Source organism: Propithecus coquereli, unplaced genomic scaffold, assembly GCF_000956105.1.
Source record: "Propithecus coquereli isolate 6110/MARCELLA unplaced genomic scaffold, Pcoq_1.0 Scaffold416, whole genome shotgun sequence".
Classification (NCBI taxonomy): Eukaryota; Metazoa; Chordata; class Mammalia; order Primates; family Indriidae; genus Propithecus; species Propithecus coquereli.
The window spans coordinates 2647313-2664976 of record NW_012149908.1 but is presented as its reverse complement, the minus strand read 5'-3'; the positions used below and the strand labels follow the sequence as shown (position 1 = coordinate 2664976).

The 17664-nt window shown below is 38.5% G+C and overlaps 1 protein-coding gene across 4 annotated transcripts in view; it reads right to left on the bottom strand.

Annotated features, from left to right (window-relative positions):
- Nucleotides 1-1415: 1415 nt before the first annotated feature.
- Nucleotides 1416-17664, bottom strand: part of RNF182 (ring finger protein 182) — a 48791-nt gene continuing 32542 nt past the window's right edge. For 2 of the 4 annotated variants that reach the window (XM_012653164.1, XM_012653163.1), the window contains exons 2-3: nucleotides 4995-5149; nucleotides 1416-2482 (exon numbers count right to left, since the gene is read on the bottom strand). In XM_012653164.1, the coding sequence (XP_012508618.1) occupies nucleotides 1530-2270 (741 nt within the window). In that variant the 5' untranslated portion in view covers nucleotides 2271-2482; nucleotides 4995-5149 and the 3' untranslated portion in view covers nucleotides 1416-1529. Of the gene's footprint in view, nucleotides 2483-4990; nucleotides 5150-17664 lie in introns of all 4 variants that reach the window. The other 2 variants (XM_012653167.1, XM_012653166.1) reach the window with 2 other exon arrangements.

Sequence of the window (17664 nt, the reverse complement as noted above, 5' to 3'; positions counted from 1 at the left end):
AAAAAAAAAACAAAAAAACACAGCCTTGCACGTAGACCCAAACCATTATATTTTGGTATAACTCAGCACAGCAACATACTTAGGTTCTCAGCACTTCAAACTGTGAGCTAAAGTGTCTCGTTAATTATTTCTGGGTTTCCACTGTCACAATTTGCCCCATACTGTTTTAAGACTAAATTAAATAAATCCTGACAGAATTTAAAATGCAATGGGAAAAAAAGAAAGTCCTCATAAATTTCTAGCAACTAATTTTTTTTTTTTGTTTTTTTTTTTTTTTTTTTTTGAGACAGAGTCTCACTGTGTTGCCTAGGCTAGAGTGCCATGGCATCATGCTAGCTCACAGCAACCTCAGACTCCTGGGCTCAAGCGATCCTTCTGCCTCAGCGTCCCGAGTAGCTGGGACTACAGGCATGCGCCACCGTGCCCGGCTAATTTTTTCTATATATTTTTAGTTGTCCAATTAATTTCTTTCTATTTTTAGTAGAGACGGGGTCTCGCTCTTGCTCAGGCTGGTTTCTAACTCCTGAGCTCAAACAATCCGCCCGCCTCGGCCTCCCAGAGTGCTAGGATTACAGGCGTGAGCCACCGCACCGGGCCTCTAGCAATTAATTAAAATAGAACCTCATTGAGGATAAGGGGTGGGGCTTATTGAGCAACGTGGCTAAAAAGAAAAAAAAACTAAAACGTTTTAAGGAAAGACTCAAATGAAAGTTTCCATGAATAAAAACTGTTCTACGAGAAGTTCATTCTCCTCAGTTGTTCTCAGAGAAGGCTGAGGAGACAGGAAAATAAACATGAGGAAAGGGTAAGTCTCAAAGACAAATGGCCATATTCTGCCATGGAAACTCCTCGATGTTTTCATTATCCCTAGTAACGTGGCAAAACAGATATTCAGCTGAAACCACACAAGGGAATAGCGTCCCCTTAGCAAGAAAGAACGTGCAGAGGGAACAGGCATCTCAATGGGCACAGCGGACCACAGAGAGACACATTAACTTGAGAGAAAACACCGAAAGATGATTCCAGGGGGACCCAACGCTAGGACTAACGGGGGCGGGGCGCAAGCGTGCGCGCTTTGCAAATGGATGTGTCTCAGAGCAACTGTCCTCTCGTGTCCACCTGCCATCGTAGAACAGCCATGATTCTGAAAAAGGGAATCAGTTCATTCCTAACTTTCCACAGCGACCTGTACTACAACACACACCACACCCCTGCTGTCTGGCTGCCAGTGCCAAGTGACATCTTGCCCTTGCTCTGAGAAGACTCACAGCTGTCAGTGCTCCATGAAGGCTGAGTTTACACAGTTTTGCTTCTTTCTAAGCCCTAAGTAGAAAAGAACATTTTTGCTTCCAGCATACAGGAAAACCAGTCCAGTCAACATTCTGATGGAAAATGGACCACAAACATACGGCCAAGGGCTCTGTTAATGTCATGGACACTAATCATAAAGAACATAAAAGAAACTAAATTATAAAGTACCTAACTTCACACATGGCAATGTGTGTCAAATTTGTTATTTTGCATATTGATTAAGGAGGTGCCATACAGTCTAGAAATTCATGACAAACACATTGGCAGAAACCGTACACCATAAGAATAACCAGGCTTGAAGGGACCAGGCTGACAAAGACGACCCCGAGGGTGACTTTCTTAGATACCAGTAAGTAGATCCCCAAGGGTAAGGAGCTGAAGTACAGAAGACCTAGCAACCACACTAACACCCGGATAGATGTCTGGAACAGCAGGGACGTGCAGTTCCACACGGTCCAGTTGTGTGACACAGTGGTGACAGAGTCGAAGCTTGCAGGCCTGTAGAATTCTACCACGGGAGTGGAGCTTAGAGATGGGGAGCTCTCTCTCTGCACCTCCATGATGGTGATGACCAGGCAGTTGGAGGACGTGTGGGAAGGACTGACCAGAGAGGCCAGCCTTTTGGGGGTCAGCAGCAGCTCGGTGGGGTTCTCTGGCAGGCACTTCCTCCCCTTGCCTCCACAAGTCAAGTTTACGAGGATGTTGTTGTCATCGGGCAGGCTGCTAACTTCATCATCCGGCAGGCATGTCTCAAACCTGCAGAAAGGACAGACGATGACACCGTGTGGGGAGTCCCCAAAATCTATGATCTTGTAGAGGCATTTGGCACAAACCCTGTGACAACACTCCAGCACTTTGGGTTTCCTCTGTTTCAGATTGTATCGGTTATAACAGATCTTGCACTCGAGCTCATCAGAGACCTGAGACTCCGCAGCGTCTTCGGGTGGCTGGCTGGCCATCTTGAATTACACGTACTATCTTCTGCCAGATGTGTCTTGTTGAGGAACGGCTTCGATTAAGGTGCCCCTCTGAATATCATATCATCCAAATCAGGCAGAGATGCAAAAAGGCTGGAAAAGTAGTGAGAGAAACAAGAAATCTTCCAGGCATTTTCGGCTTCTGCACAAAACGCTTGTCTCAAACGCATGTTTATAAAGGCCATATGAAGGGTCTGTAAAGAAAAAAAGAGATTCTATAATGAACAGTTCATGGAAAAGGTGTTTCTGAAAAGTGCTTTATGGAATTTTCTGAGCTTCAAGAATTAGAAGCAATGGACTTAAAAGGTTAAATCTCCTTCATCTTTTCACGCATTACTGTTCCCAGGACAGCAAAGTGTTATCTTCATCCTTAGCCATTTCAGTCCACATATATGACAGTCAGGAAGGAATTGAGAATCCTAATGGGTGTAAAGTACACTATAGAGCTAGCTATGTGCTCTAGTGCATGCTTTAGTCTAGATACAAGAGGTTTTCACGCTGAAACTCGTAACAAATTCTGACCTCTTTCAAAATAGAATGGGACATGATCAGAAATAGTAGACTAATTCAGAATATTGCTGGTATAAATATCAGGTGTCTAAATACCCTCAATAGTGCTTAGGAACACATAAAAGAAGGGAATCTTAAGGGTAAATGTTAAAAATGTGTTTTCAGAGAGCTCTGATAGAGATGAGAGCACATTTAAGTAGTGCAAACTGTTCTCACCTTCTCAGTGTAAAGAAATTTGTTACATAAATGCCTTTGTTTGACTATTTAATTTCAAACTTTCTGTTTCAATACTCATCCTGAAAACCATTGCTGTACATATACATTCACTCAAGGACAAATGAAGCTTCTAACACCCAATATACCGGCATTATAAGCAAGTCAAGTCTAATTCCCAAGGAAGGGAAGCAAACACAGATATCAGTTACACAGTTACATATCCAGACGTGAAGAATCAATCATTCATGCATGGCTATCAAGAAATACTCAGTGTTCACCTACTCACTCACTTTATTTCATGTAAACTCTCTTTCTGTAGGAAACAGAAAGTGTAATAGAATCTACAGTCCTTAATATTACTATTATTGGCTACTACCAGCTTCAGACAAATGGCTGAAGGTTGATTTCATACACACAGTTCTCAATTATCAGTACTATTGGAAGGGAGCAGAAATATAGGAAATCATTTTTATTTAGCTTTAATGTATGTGGTATTTTTGGTAGTAGATTCATCTTCAATTGTGTTTTGCTTAGAATAAATATCAATATGTATTTGAATTTCCAAGCACACCCCCAAGCAATAATAGCAGAAAGCTGTCACAGCAGTTCTGAGAAGCATAGTGGAACTATGCTAGCAATTATAATTTGCTGTGGATCTTACTGCATTAACAGTGAAAAGACAGTGAGTAGCCAAACTTGGATAATTTTAAAAATCATGAATAGCTGACTTGTAAATACATATTATCTTCCTTTTTATTTATGACTTTAATTTTTTAATTTACTTCCTGTTCTACAAGAATGCATAATGGTATTGGTGGCAAGATGGATACTTGGTAGCAAAAGGAAGTCAATCAATAGAATCTTTGGTGACAAGCCAAGAAATGTAGGTAGGGGTTTTAAAAATAGAGTTTACTGTACATGAATGCCTGTATTTCAAAACTGCTCCCAGGAACCACTCTCTGTATCTAGTCTCACACACAAAAAGATTTACAGACACAAACATCAACTCTTCTACTGCGTTCCTTCCATGTGCCCTAATACTTTTCCTCATCCTGACCCCGATCCTGTTCAGGATGTGCACGCCCACGTCACTGCAAAACGTGACTGCGTCTTGCCCACAGTTCCACAAAGCTGGTATTTCTTCCCTTCTATGGGATGGACACCATCAGGATCATGGCCAAAGAACAAGAAGGTGTTCTACCCTGGCCACCACTCCCAGTCCCAGCTGCCTTCACAGAATGGTCCCTAGCCCTGGGCAGCTCCCATTCACTCCCTGCTGAATACAGTGCTCTTCGACAGCCCCCGAGAGCCAACACAGACCACTGGTGCATCCAAACAGAACACGTCATGTTCTCTTTGCAGCCACCTTCCCATCCAGCTTTCATGCCCTCCCAAATCCAGGTGTACCGAAGCAGATAATAATAGGCGGATTGGCAGAAGCAATTGCCCCATTGCCACAGAAAGGACTGAGGTATGTGGAGTCAGGTGAAAGAGGAAAAGATAGTACATAAACACATACACAAAGACATCAAGAAAAGAGAAAGTAAAACATCCAACGAGCATAACTAAGCAAAATTACATCTAAACACACAGAAAGCTAGAGTAGACAAATATAAACACCAATAAAAGGTTTATGTATGAGAATACATTATATTGTCAGCATCTGACAGTCAGCTGGTCACATTCACACTCTCTGTACCAAGGTTCCAACCATTAGAAGAGTAGCAGGAACATTCTACATTGGGCCAGCCACAATTTCTAGCTGATAATTCTGTGAACTTAATTTATTTGCTTGACAATTTTGAGCTATTATTCAAAGCAAAGCTTTTGTCACAGAAATATTCTATCAGACCTTTGAATATGTTGAGATACAGCGTTACGTGATCATGTTTATATTTATAAAAATTCATACAGGGAACTTCTTGGTGACACGCAAAGAAAATACTAAATGTTCAAATATCCAATAAAAAAGATACCTACTCTAATTCCAAGGCCGACTCTCGCAAACCCACTCCATCAGCCGGAAAGCCTTCATCGAGTCCTGCCTCTAAGAGTGGCACTTCTGGGCAGAACGGGCAAACAGCCTTGAGCTCTGGAAACATCCCTGGAAACGCAGCCAGCACAAGTATTTCTTTCTGGAATGGCACAAAACAGCTTAGCGATTGTTCCTTTTGAGAAGCCAGGCTACCAACTACTAGAGTTCTTACAAAAAAAAAAAATTCTTTTTATCTGTCTCATTATGACTCTAAGGTTACTCAAAAAACTTGAATAATAACCTAAAATGTATAACTTTACAGGGCTACAAGTAGTTGGAGTTTTATTTGCTCCTCTAAGAGATACTCATTCCGGCCCATTGCCACCCTGCCTTCACTGCTGTCAAAAGCTGTGGACGACCATTGTGACGCTGAGAGAAAGAAGCCAGACCCAAAAGAGCACACACAATCTGAGTCCATTTGTATGACATTCAAAAAGCAGGCAAAGCTAAGCTAGACTGTTTAGGAATGCAAGCCTAAGTGGTAAAGCTCTGAAGAAAAGCCTGGAAGTGATTAGCTTACAAGTCAGGACAGCAAATGCCTTTGAGGGGACGGAGGGGCAGTGCCGGCACAGCTCCACACAGCCCGCAGAGGGGCTGACAATGTTCCCTTTCTTGAGCTGGGTGGTCCTCATGAGTGCTCACTTTGTGGTCTACCATCGCATGTACTGTTTTCTACTCTAGTGTTATCTTTCACAGTAAAAAATGTTACAAAAGAAAACAAGAAATCTATGACTAAATATTTTGGCTATTTTTATAGATACAGATCTTTCTACATACAAAATTCACAGATTTTTCTACCAATGGGTATTTTAAATCGGCTTACTTTTTCTATGCAATCTGTAGGTAAGTCCATCAATTTGTTTCACAAAGTTAAAATATCAGTCACTTATCTATCATCTTACTAACCAGGCATTAATATAAATCAATACTGTTGGCAGGAATGTAAATTAGTCCAACCACTATGGAAAACAGTATGGAGATTTCTCAGAAAACTAAAAATACAAATACAATATGACCCAGCAATCCCACTACTGGGTATCTATCCAAAGGAAAAGAAATCAGTATATTAAACGGATACCTGCAATCGCATGTTTATAGCAGCACCATTCACAATAGCCAAGATACAGAATCAACCTAAATGCCCATCAACAAACAAATGGATAAAGAAAATGTGGTATCTATACACAATGGAATACTATTTGGCCATAAAAAAGAATTAAATAATGTCATTTCCAACAACATGGATAGAAATAGAGATCATTGTATTAGGTGAAATAAGCCAGCCACAGAAAGACAAATACCACGTGTTCTCACTCATATGTGGGGGCTAAAAAACTTGATCTCATGCACATACAGAATAGAATGATAGATACCAGAGTCTGGGAAGGGTGTCGGGGGGGAAACTAGCGGTGAAGAAAGATTGGTTATGGGTACAAACACACAGAAGAAATAAGTTCTAATGTTTGATAGCAGACTAGGGTGCCTGTACTTAGCAAAAATATTCCTAATATATATGTTTCAAAGCAACTACAAGAGAGGACTTGAAATGGTATCAATACTTAAAAATGACAAACGCCCAAGGTGTTGAATAACCCAATTACCCTGACTTGATTATTATACGTTCCTTTGCATGTAACAAGCACTCACTTGTGTCTCATAAATATGTAAATTATTATATATCAATAAAAGGGAAAAATGGATTGAATCTCTGGGATGATCAAATTTGGAGCATACCTTGGTGAGAACAAGAGGTGTTAAAAGTATGTCTCACCAGGCACTGGGCAAAGAATCTGGTACCCTAAAATTGCCTTCAAAATAAATATAAACAGGTTTCTTTTCCTAGAAAAATACATATATGAAGCTGGCATTCCTTACCAACCAGTTCACAGTCTTTAATTCTTTTATAAATCATCTGGGGGTAAGACTACACAAATGGATAATTACCTACTGTAATTCTCATAAATCAACTTAAGCTCCTGGACTATGAGACAAATGATTATGTTCACGGCCCTAAATGTACACCTCTTACTATTTGACTCAAATCCCCTTTACTCTGCTACTTAATTCCCTTGACAGTGCAGATGCAAACTTGGCTCGTATTTTGAAGCAAAGTCCCTCCAGTGGACATCTGTTGTTTCCGTCTACCTAGGATCTTTTTATCTCCTTTAGATCACGCTGCTCCCCGCTCCCAGCTGCCCCGCTTCCTGGGGCCTGCTCCCCACTCACTCGAGTTATGCAACTGCAGTTGGGCTGCGCTAACGCAGTACCTTCCTTCTGTCCCAAGCTGGGGACTTGGGACCCAGGCCTGGCTGATGACAGGAGTCCAGTGTTCCCCTGCTCACAGAGATTAGTCTAATGGGCATGTGACCCAAATCAGTCCTCTCAAAGCTCCTGCCTAGAACTTTTTTTATTTGAAGCTAGGGGAAGAGAGGATACGCCATGGACCAGGGGAGAGGGCACAGAACCAGGAAAAGGTGTCTCAAGGAACTGCCATGCCATCAAAAGGGAGGATAAGAGAGAATAAAGCCAAAAATATAAAGAGAAGTAAAGGAAAGTGGGAGACAAAGATGCAGGCAGAGGCAAAAAAACAGAGCCATGCTGATGACACCTTAACCGAGTTTCTAGGTCCAATGGCTTGTAAAGGCTTCTGTGAGCCAATAAACCCCCCTTTTTTGCTTATGCTGGTTTTTGATCAGATTTCTGTCACAACCCAAAGAGCCATAATACAGTTACCATGCTGTGGGCTTTGAGAATTTATTGTTTTTACTTAGTACTACAGAAATTATAAATAAATAATTGAACAAAAGGCAATAGGCATTCCCTACCTTTAAGATTTCATTTGCACATGTATGCACGAGCATGCACACACACACACCCATTCATGTACACATACAGAAGTCATCATACATATTATTTATTAGTGACGTGTGTGTTCTTTTTCATTTGATTCGTTTCTCTGCCACCGGTATCAGCCCAAATGTCACCCCTCCTGCCTGTCCCCTGCCCCAGGAACCCACATTAACTACCTGGTATGTTTTCTTCTACATACAGATAGTTCCCAGCTTACAATGTTTCAATTTATGATTTTTCGACTTTACAATGGTATGCATCCAGTAGAATCTGTATTTCGAGTACCTATAAAACCATTCTGTTTTTGACTTTCAGTATTCCATAAGTTACATGAGATACTCAACGCTTCAGAGTGTTAGATGATTTTGCCCAACCATAAGCTAACGTAAGTGTCCCAAGCACAGTTAAAGTAGGCTAGGCTAAGCTATGAGGTTCAGCAGGTTAGGTGTACTAAATGTATTTTCAACTTACAGTATTTTCAACTTCCAATAGGTTTCAGGCACAACCCCCATCATAAATCGAAGAACATCTGTATTTCTCCATGTTCATTTAATTGTAAAGACACAAATAAACAATCCTTTTCTATTTTTTTTATTAAGTAGTTTATCATACCCAGTTTTCTGCATCGTGCTTTTCCTACTCAATAATGGCTCATTAAAGTCTCGCAGTTCAACTGATATAGCCCTAAATTCCTTTTATAATGGCTGCATATTTCACCATTTGGATGTATTGTAATATATCCAACCATTCCTCTCCTGGTGGGCATTCTTTTGTCTCCATATTTCCCCGACACAAACAATACTGTAAAACACAACCTCGTAATACATATCCTTACATGTGGATGGTTTATTTCTTTAAGAGAATAAAGAGTAGAATTCCTGGATCAAATAGATATTGTTTCTAACCTATGTTGCCAGATTGCTTTCCAAAATGGCTATAATACATACTTCAACTGGTAATGAGTATTTTTCCTCCCATAACATCAATAGTTATTGAATTTTTAAGTTTTTGTCAGTCTGCCAGTCTAAGCAGTTTCTTTCCATTCTTTCTCCTCTTATAGTTTTCATTAGTAGTACTTATACATTTTATTAATTTTAGCATCTATTGATGTGATCATACGGTTTTCTACCTTTAATTTGATCATGTAATAGACTGCACTGATAGATGTTCTCTTTTGTATTCTTGAAATAAACCCTATCTGGTCATAATTGGGTCCTCAAATACACTGATGGGTTCTACCTGCTAACATTTTATTTAGAATTTTTACATCCATATTCAAAATTAAATTGGTTTCTAGACTTTTTTGTGCTCTGTCAGGTTTTGGTATTAAATGTATGTTTATTTTGTAAATGAATCAGGAGCTTTTCATCTTCTTCTAGAACAGTTTAAATAATGATACAATTATGTGTTCTTTAAAAGCTACATGATACTCAGCTGTAATTCCATATGATCCCACTGCCATTTTCAGTGGTAGGTCTTTAATCACTTTTCCATCTCTTCTGTGGTCACCGTCCTATTCAAATTTTCCATTTCTCCCTTAGTCAAATTTGGACGTTTACATTTAGCAAAGAAAAAAATCCATTTCTTTTGGTTTCTCAAATTCATTGCTAGAGAGCTGAATGAATTCTATCTTTGTTGTCTTTGTTATCTTCTTTGCATCATCCCTGTAGCTCTGATTATGATCCTTTTCTCAATCCTAGTCTTCCATGTTTTTTACTCTTTATTATAATAGTTTCCTAATCAGACACACAAATTCTTATATCTATTTTATTGCACTTTTCAAAGAACCAGCTATTATATATATTTATCCTTTCTATCATTTTTTATTTCATTAAGTTCAACTTGTATCTTTATTATTCCTGCTTTCTAATTTATTTTAGGTCATATTGTTTTGTTTTTCCCCATTTCACATTAAGAGTACACTTTGTCATTATTCTTAAATAATGAAAATATCTAAAGGCTGTAAACTTTCCCCTGGCTACAGCTTTCACTCTGTCCCTTAGATTGTAGAATAGATTGTGTTCCTATTATTGATTTCTAGATAGTTTGCAACTTGACTTTTGATTTCTAAATAATAAAATTTCTTTCTTATTACCTTCTGTTATTTATTTCTAACATTAATGGATTATGATCAGAGAACCAAAATCTATAAATATATCTTTTCCTTTGAATTTACTAAGGTGCTTTTTATATGATCAATTTTTCTAAGTAGCCCAAAAAGAATATTCTATATTCAAGGGATGTAAAGTTCTAGCATACTTACTAAATTGACTTTTTTATTTATTCAATTTCTCTATCTTCAAGGTATGTGCAAGGTTATAACAGGTTGAAACAAGTGAGAGAGGTTTATTAAAGTATCTCACCATAACTATTATTTTCATTTCTAACAGTTCTGTTTTACAGATTTAGTAGCTATGTTATTTTACATATATAGCTTTATCCTAAAAAATTCTGCCTCTTTTTTTATCATTATATAATGTCTTTCTTATCCTTTTTATGCCTTTAATTTAAATACCACCTTGTCTAAACCTAACATTGCTAGTTCAACTAACTCTTTAAATTTTCCTGGGATGATTGTCTATCCTTTTGTTTTCATCTTCGATCACTTTGCTTCAAGTGTTTCTTGTAAACAACACATTACTAGGTTTTGCTTTTTAACTCAGTCTCACAATTATCCCATTAAGACATTTAATGAATTTTTTTAAATTTGTGAATTTTCTCAGTTTGTTCACATTTAATATAAAGACTATTATATTCGAAATCATTCTTTCCTTCTCACTTGAGTTAACTGATTAAATTTTAAAAATTCCAGCTGGGCACAGTGGCTCACACCCGTAATTCTAGCACTCTGGGAGGCCAAGGCGGGATGATGGCTTGAGCTCAGAAGTTTAAGACCAGCCTGAGCAAGAGCAAGACCCAGTCTCTACTAAAAATAGAAAAATTAGCCGGGTGTCATGGCACACACCTGTAGTCCCAGCTACTTGGGACGCTGAGGCAGGAGGATCACTTAAGCCCAGGAGTTTGATGTTGCAGTGAGCTATGATGATAGCACTGTACTCTACCCAGGGTGACAGATCAAGACTCTGTCTCAAAAGAATTAATTAATTGATGATTGATTGATTAAAAATTTCCCTTCTATTATCTTCCCTCATCTCAAGATCTGTGTTTCTAGTTAACTTGTTACTTTTTGTTTGATTCCATTTTCTTGAGTATTTTAATCAGAAAATGGGTGATGGTATCTCCGAATTACACAGTAATAAATTTCTTTCTCCTTGTCAGGGAAATGGTAGTTTGGCTAAGCATGGGGTTTCCAGGCTGCTGGCTTTTTCTCTGCATGGTCTACAGAAGTTACTCCATTATCTTCAATTTCTTGTGTCACAGATGAGAAATTTGCTGCTGGTCTGACACTTCTTCATGGTAGGTAATTTGTTCTTTCTGTCTAGAAGCTTCTATGATTTTTGCCTCTTATGCTTCAGAGTTCAAGAACTTTTCCTATATTCGCATAGGTATCTTTTTTCCACAAATCTTGCCTGGAACTTGATGAGCCATTTGAATTTACAGATTCAAGTCCTGATTTTTAAGCTCAGAAAATTTGTTTCTTATATTTATTTAATTATTGTCTTTCCTCCATCTGTTCCTTTTTCTCCTTCTGGCTCTCCCATTACTCACATGTTATATTTTTCCTGGATCTATTTTCTCTTGTGATTTCCATCCCTTTGTATCTCTGTTCTGTGCTTTCAGAGTCTTCCACTTGACCAACTAGGCTACCAATTCAAGTCTCAAGAATGATCATCATTTCCTTCAATTCATTTACTAAAATGTTTGATTAGAAAATTATGCGTTTCATCCCTAGAAAGTCTTCTTGTGCTGCATTTACATCTCCTAATGTACTCTTTCTATTTTTTGTCAGGTTGTCATCTGTCTCTGGCTGCTGCTCGATCGCATTAAGCATGGGTTCTATCTGTTCCTATGGACTGTCTTCTCTGGCTGTGGAGCCATCATCTTTCTTTGTTACATCATGGGGGTTCAGCACCCATGTGGCTGCAGTTCTATGAGTGGTGGGGAGCACCTTGGTCTCTGCTCCTGTGACCCAGCAGTGCAACAGCAGGTAGGCTGCTAGGGCCCTACCAGGACAACAGAAGACTTTCTTCTCCACAGCCTCAGAGATAGGAAGGATTCAATCCAACTGCTGATTTTCTCCTTGGTCTCTTGTGGAACACGCTCACATACACAATGGGGTGATGGCAATTTTCAGTTTTCCTCCCAGGAGTTCCCCAACCTCTGGAGGTGAAGCTCCTCAGAGTATCCAATGCATTCTGATCCTCCCATAGGACTGATCTGATGCCAGCCCTCAGTGCCAGCCCAGCCCAGGAAGAAAGCTCCCATCTGCTCCCCACTCCCCACCCTCAACTTCCACAAAGCTTGGGGTTTCACCTGCACTCAGGACTCCAGGAGTGGTCTGGGTCAGAAGAGAGGAAGACAGAGTAGACTTGAGAGGAGCAGGAGTGCAAGCTACTTTAGCTTGCTATCTTCCCAGAATCCTCACCAACTATAATTTCGTGTTTTTTTCCCCAAATATTTATCCAGATAGGAAACATGGGAATTTGCGATAAAAGTTTAAATTGTGGAAAACATTGGCAATACTAATGTTCAGTGACTATTACATAAAGATGCATATCAAACTGATATTCATTTCTAAGTTCATAACAATTTTTAAAATTCACATATTAGAATTCTCACTTCTATATGTTCTTTTGTTTTCCCTCCTCTATAGCAAACCATCTAACCCCAAGAATCCATAAATTGGACACCCCAGGATACAAGAATCATTTTACTTTTCTCTTCGCTGTATTTCCTAAGTTCTACCTTTTAATTCACAGTGTATTTCTACATACTAGTTATATCAAAAAGCCATTAGGTAAGAATTCTTCACATTTTTCTATTCCAAAAACATGCACATATATATATTTTTTTAAACTTAGACTTTCTTGAGTCTTTCCTATTTGCATCTTGAACTGTTTGGAGTCTTCTTCCCTACTTCTTCATGATATAACTCTTCTATTTTAAATTTTATTAGTAGACTGTATTACCTAAATATTCGTTGCCCTAGCCCCTATCCTATGTGGTAACTTATTTGCCAATATGGCTAAATAATTCTCCACAGTCCTGTACAAACAGCGTTTGCATTGTGACTTTCTTTTCATCCCATCAACAGGTGAAGGGATCTTTCCCCACCCCTTAAATCCTGGCCTTGTGACTTGCTTTGACCAATAGAAAGAAGTTGCTTCAACTTCATTCCCTCAAGGTGCCCTGCAACTTCTGATCTTCTGCTCTTGCTCTCTTGGACCCCTGAGACCACCACGTGAAGCAGCCCAGGCTAGTCTCCCTGAAGATGAAAAACCAGAGAGAGAGAGAGAAGCCCAGACAAAAGTCAGCAGCAACACCAGTCAAGTGAGTGAGACCATCATAGACCATCCAGATTCAACTGAACAACCTAGGGCAGTACCCATTTGATTGAGTGACCCCAAAACAGACCAGCAGAACAATCAGTTGCACTGAGCCCAGTAGAAAATGCTGATCCAGACTTACAAGCAAATAAAATGGCTTTTGTTTAAAGCCACTAAGCTTTGAAACAATAGATAACCACAATATCTTGCTAAATCATCTCTTTCCAAACTAATCCAAAGCCAATCTCTGTCCAAAGATACTATTTCCTTCATTTATCAATAAGTCATTCCTACCTAGAAGATTTTCTTATGAACTTTGAAGCTACCCAACCCTATAGCACTTCCAATTTGTTTGTTTTAGAAATTATTGGTCAAAATTTCTGTATATTCTTCCATGCATAAAATTTTAATTTTTATAATAACTTCTGTTAATTAAGAGAGTCTCCTTAAAAAGTTCATGAATTTTAGAAATATTGTATAACCTCCATCATAGTAAGGGAAATTATAATTCCCACTTAAAAGATATATGAACATCCATGAAAGTGAAGCATCTTTCCCAAGATTACATAAGAAGTCAGGACAAAAAAATTAAAATATAATAGAGTTCAATAAAATAGAGCTGTCACCATGATCCTATTGTTTGCTTACCCAGGGCTTTATTCTCTAACCTGTGTAATATTCCACTGTCCATATGAATTAATTTTATAGGTCTTAGGATAAGTTTAATTTCTTCAAAATATTTCATATACAGGTTTCATTTAGCCTGAATCATGTTCACAGAATCCATCAACCATTTTAATTTGGCATTAACAGGACAGGTTATATTTTTCCCCTTTTTAAAAATATAACTGTCAAGTTTAAACTCTCATTTCCTGGATACTCCTCCAATCCTGGAAAATAAATATTATAAACATTGCTCTCTAGATGATGAAACAATATACTTTACAGGACTCTCTAACAAGAAAACTGATACAAATTGAGGTGTAGTCATATTCATTATCCACGGTTTCTGTTTTTAGAAATGGTGCTAAATACTCGCTTCTGTGTTCAATTTCTTTTTGTGCAAAATGGAGCATCACTCTTCAGACGCTTTCATCTATTTATCATCAGTTTTTATGATGTCCTAAATTCTTTGACTAATAACTCTATCCCCCAAAACATATGAGAGATTCTGGCACTTGTAGCACCATTCTTCTATGTGACTATCAAGGCAGAACATTGGTTTCTAAGCTCAGCTATTGATAAATTATACACTTGTCATCTCTCTGATGCCAAAATGCTCGTTCACAAAACTCTATGCTACTAATCTTATTATTTATGGCGCCTGAGTCTCAAACTAAGCTTAAACCACACATGTGGCATCTATGTCCAAGAAAGCCCAATATTTCCACCTAGAGATTCAGAAATTGACTTCCAGTTATAGCTTGAAAGACTCATATTACAGTTACTACTAATAATATGTGGTATCAGTCCCAATTATCACAGTTTTCCCTTAAGGAACATTAACAATATTTGACCTTTGTATAGATGATGATCTCAGAATTGAGGGTTTTGCTATGCCTTTTCATTAAAAACAATCCTTGCTATAATAGAAAACTCCAACTCAGAAAAGCCTAAAAGAATAGGCTCAACAGATGCCAAGCACTCATTTTTGAAGGACCAACAGTTGACCCTAAAAGAATTTAACCTGCAATACCAATGACTCCTAATGTTGCTTGGCAGCATAAGGAGCAATTCCAGAAAGCCTCCCTCAAAGATTAAAATTCTTACTTCACCCTCCTCCGAGACCATACAATTTAATTTGATGGGGAATCATAATCTATTTATTAGGATACAGCCAAGTTAATGATCTAGAAATGTAGGTTATTAATTTTGGAAGAGAGGCCACTATTTATATATATGGAGTAGTGATTTATGATGCACTGTTTGCCAGCAATTTTAAACGAATAAATGTCCAGAAATGAGGAAGCAAAAATAGCTACTCCCCACTCTATGTCTAGGTGTCCTCATCTGCTTTCCTCAGGACCCTGGGTGTGGAGCCAGGAGCGTGCGTGCCCACCACCTGCGGGCAGTCTTGAAATGGAAGCACATAGGGTCCGAAGTCAGAAGGCCTAGATTTGGGACTTGGCTCTGACTTTGACTGGTTACATGATCTTGGACTAAGAGATAACATCTGTCTCACAAAATTGTGAGGATTCAATGAAATCATTTAGGTGTAAATATTGTGCATAAATAAGCACTAGATGCATGCTACTAGAAATTGAGAAGCTATTTATTCATTGGTATCTTTAATGTATTTCAGCATTCTACACTCGTAGTAGATAGAATATGCATTGAACACAGTATCAGAAGGTACACAGGTTTTCTGTCTATAGATAGAGCAAGACAGTAAATAAAGTAGAGCATATATCTAGCAATTTTGCAATATTGTAATAATTTCTACCACCTGATCAGAGAGAAATGTTATTTTTCTTCTGCTTATACTATCTATGGGACACTAACAAATAATGTGTAAGTCTTTTAAGTTTAGATTATTTGCTTAGTACCTTACTCTTTATTTGGAAGAGGCAAACAAAGATATATTTTAAGAAGATCATAGGTTAATAGAAATATGGCCTGAAAATTACATTATTCAAAATGACTGAGTCCTCTCCCATTAGACTAATCTCTTTCCTATTAATTCCTTCTGCCATAATTTCCCTTGGCCAAAGTTCAACAAAACTGTCTAACCTTATCAAGAAAAAATAAAATGTCTAAACTAGAAATTAACATAGGCTCTTTGTGCCATTTCTACAATTTCAAACTCCAGTAGGTTATTTTGATGCCCGCTTCACTAAATGAAACTAATACTGTATACCACATGCACATAGACACTACACACACACACACACACACACACACACACACACACATTTTCTCTTCTTCCAAACCACCATAACTAATGTTACTGTCTTTCTTTTGGAAGACAGAGGTAACTGATTTATTGGTCAAAAAAGAACAGGATTATACTTCTGAAGCCATGGCTGAAAATCACAGGCTGTCCTTCATTAAAATATTAGTGATTGATATGAAAGTCATCTTCACTTAAAAAGAGAACAATTGGGGTTTAATTCTTGATGGACTTACAATGTAGCCCTCTTTTGATACTACTGCTCTCATTTAATTAATTAACAATATTTACTTACTGCCTATTAAGTATCGGTCTATGTGCAAGGTGCTGGGGATGCCAAGGCAATCAAGACAAGGTTCCTGAAGGCAGAGATTGATTGTAAAGGCAAATGGATCCTTTTCTGCCCTCACCTTGTTTCACTTATCCGTTGCCTTCCCAGTAACTACGCCATCCTCCTGCAATTGTCTATTCTCATAGCTTCCACAATGTCACACTCTTCCAGTTTTGTTCCTACCTCAGTGACCACTCTTAATCTTCTCTGCTAGCTCCTCTTCTATCAGATTTCTCAATGTTGGAGCACCCTAGCCCTTGATCTCCAGCAACTGTTCCTTCTCTGTTTGCACTCTTTCCCTTGGATTGTTTCATCCACTCATCCATTCAATGAATACCATCAAATGATGACTACCCCAGGTTGTACCTGCAGCCCATCCTTTCCTCTGAGTTCCAGAGTGCCTACTGGGCACCTGCACTAAGTATTACCACAAACATTTCCACTTCAACATGTCGCAGACTTAAGTTTTGATCCTCACCTCTCACCTCCACCCAACTTGTTTCTTGCAGTTTTCCCCATTTTAATAAATGGCACCAGCATTCTCTCAGTTTTGCAGGCCAAAAACTAGGAGTCATCTTTGATTCTATATTATACTACATTCTTGACATCCAATCCCTTGGCAAGTCAGCCAATTCTACCTCCAGTGTATGTCCCATTCTTCCAACCTCACTCCATCTCCATTATCAATATCCTAATCCAAACTTCGACCTTTCTCATTACAAAACTACCTAATTTATCTTCCTGCTTCTAATCTTGTCCCACTATAAACTATTTTCTTTGTAATAGCCAAAATTGAGCTTCTAAAATTATAAATTAGATTTTAACTATCATCTGCTTATAACACTTCAATAGTTTTCCATTACACAGAGATTAAAATCCAAACTCTATACAGCAAGATACTACATGAACCAGCCTCTGCATTCCCTCCAACCCCTGTCCAGCTTGAACCACTGTCCATATTGCCTTCCTGCCACATTGGCCTCGTTAAGTTCCATGAATGATCCAAACTCTCATGCTTCAGGACTGTTTCCTCAACATAAAATGTCATACCAAGCTCATTCCTTCTTACAGATCTTGTCTCAGTCCATTTGTGTTGC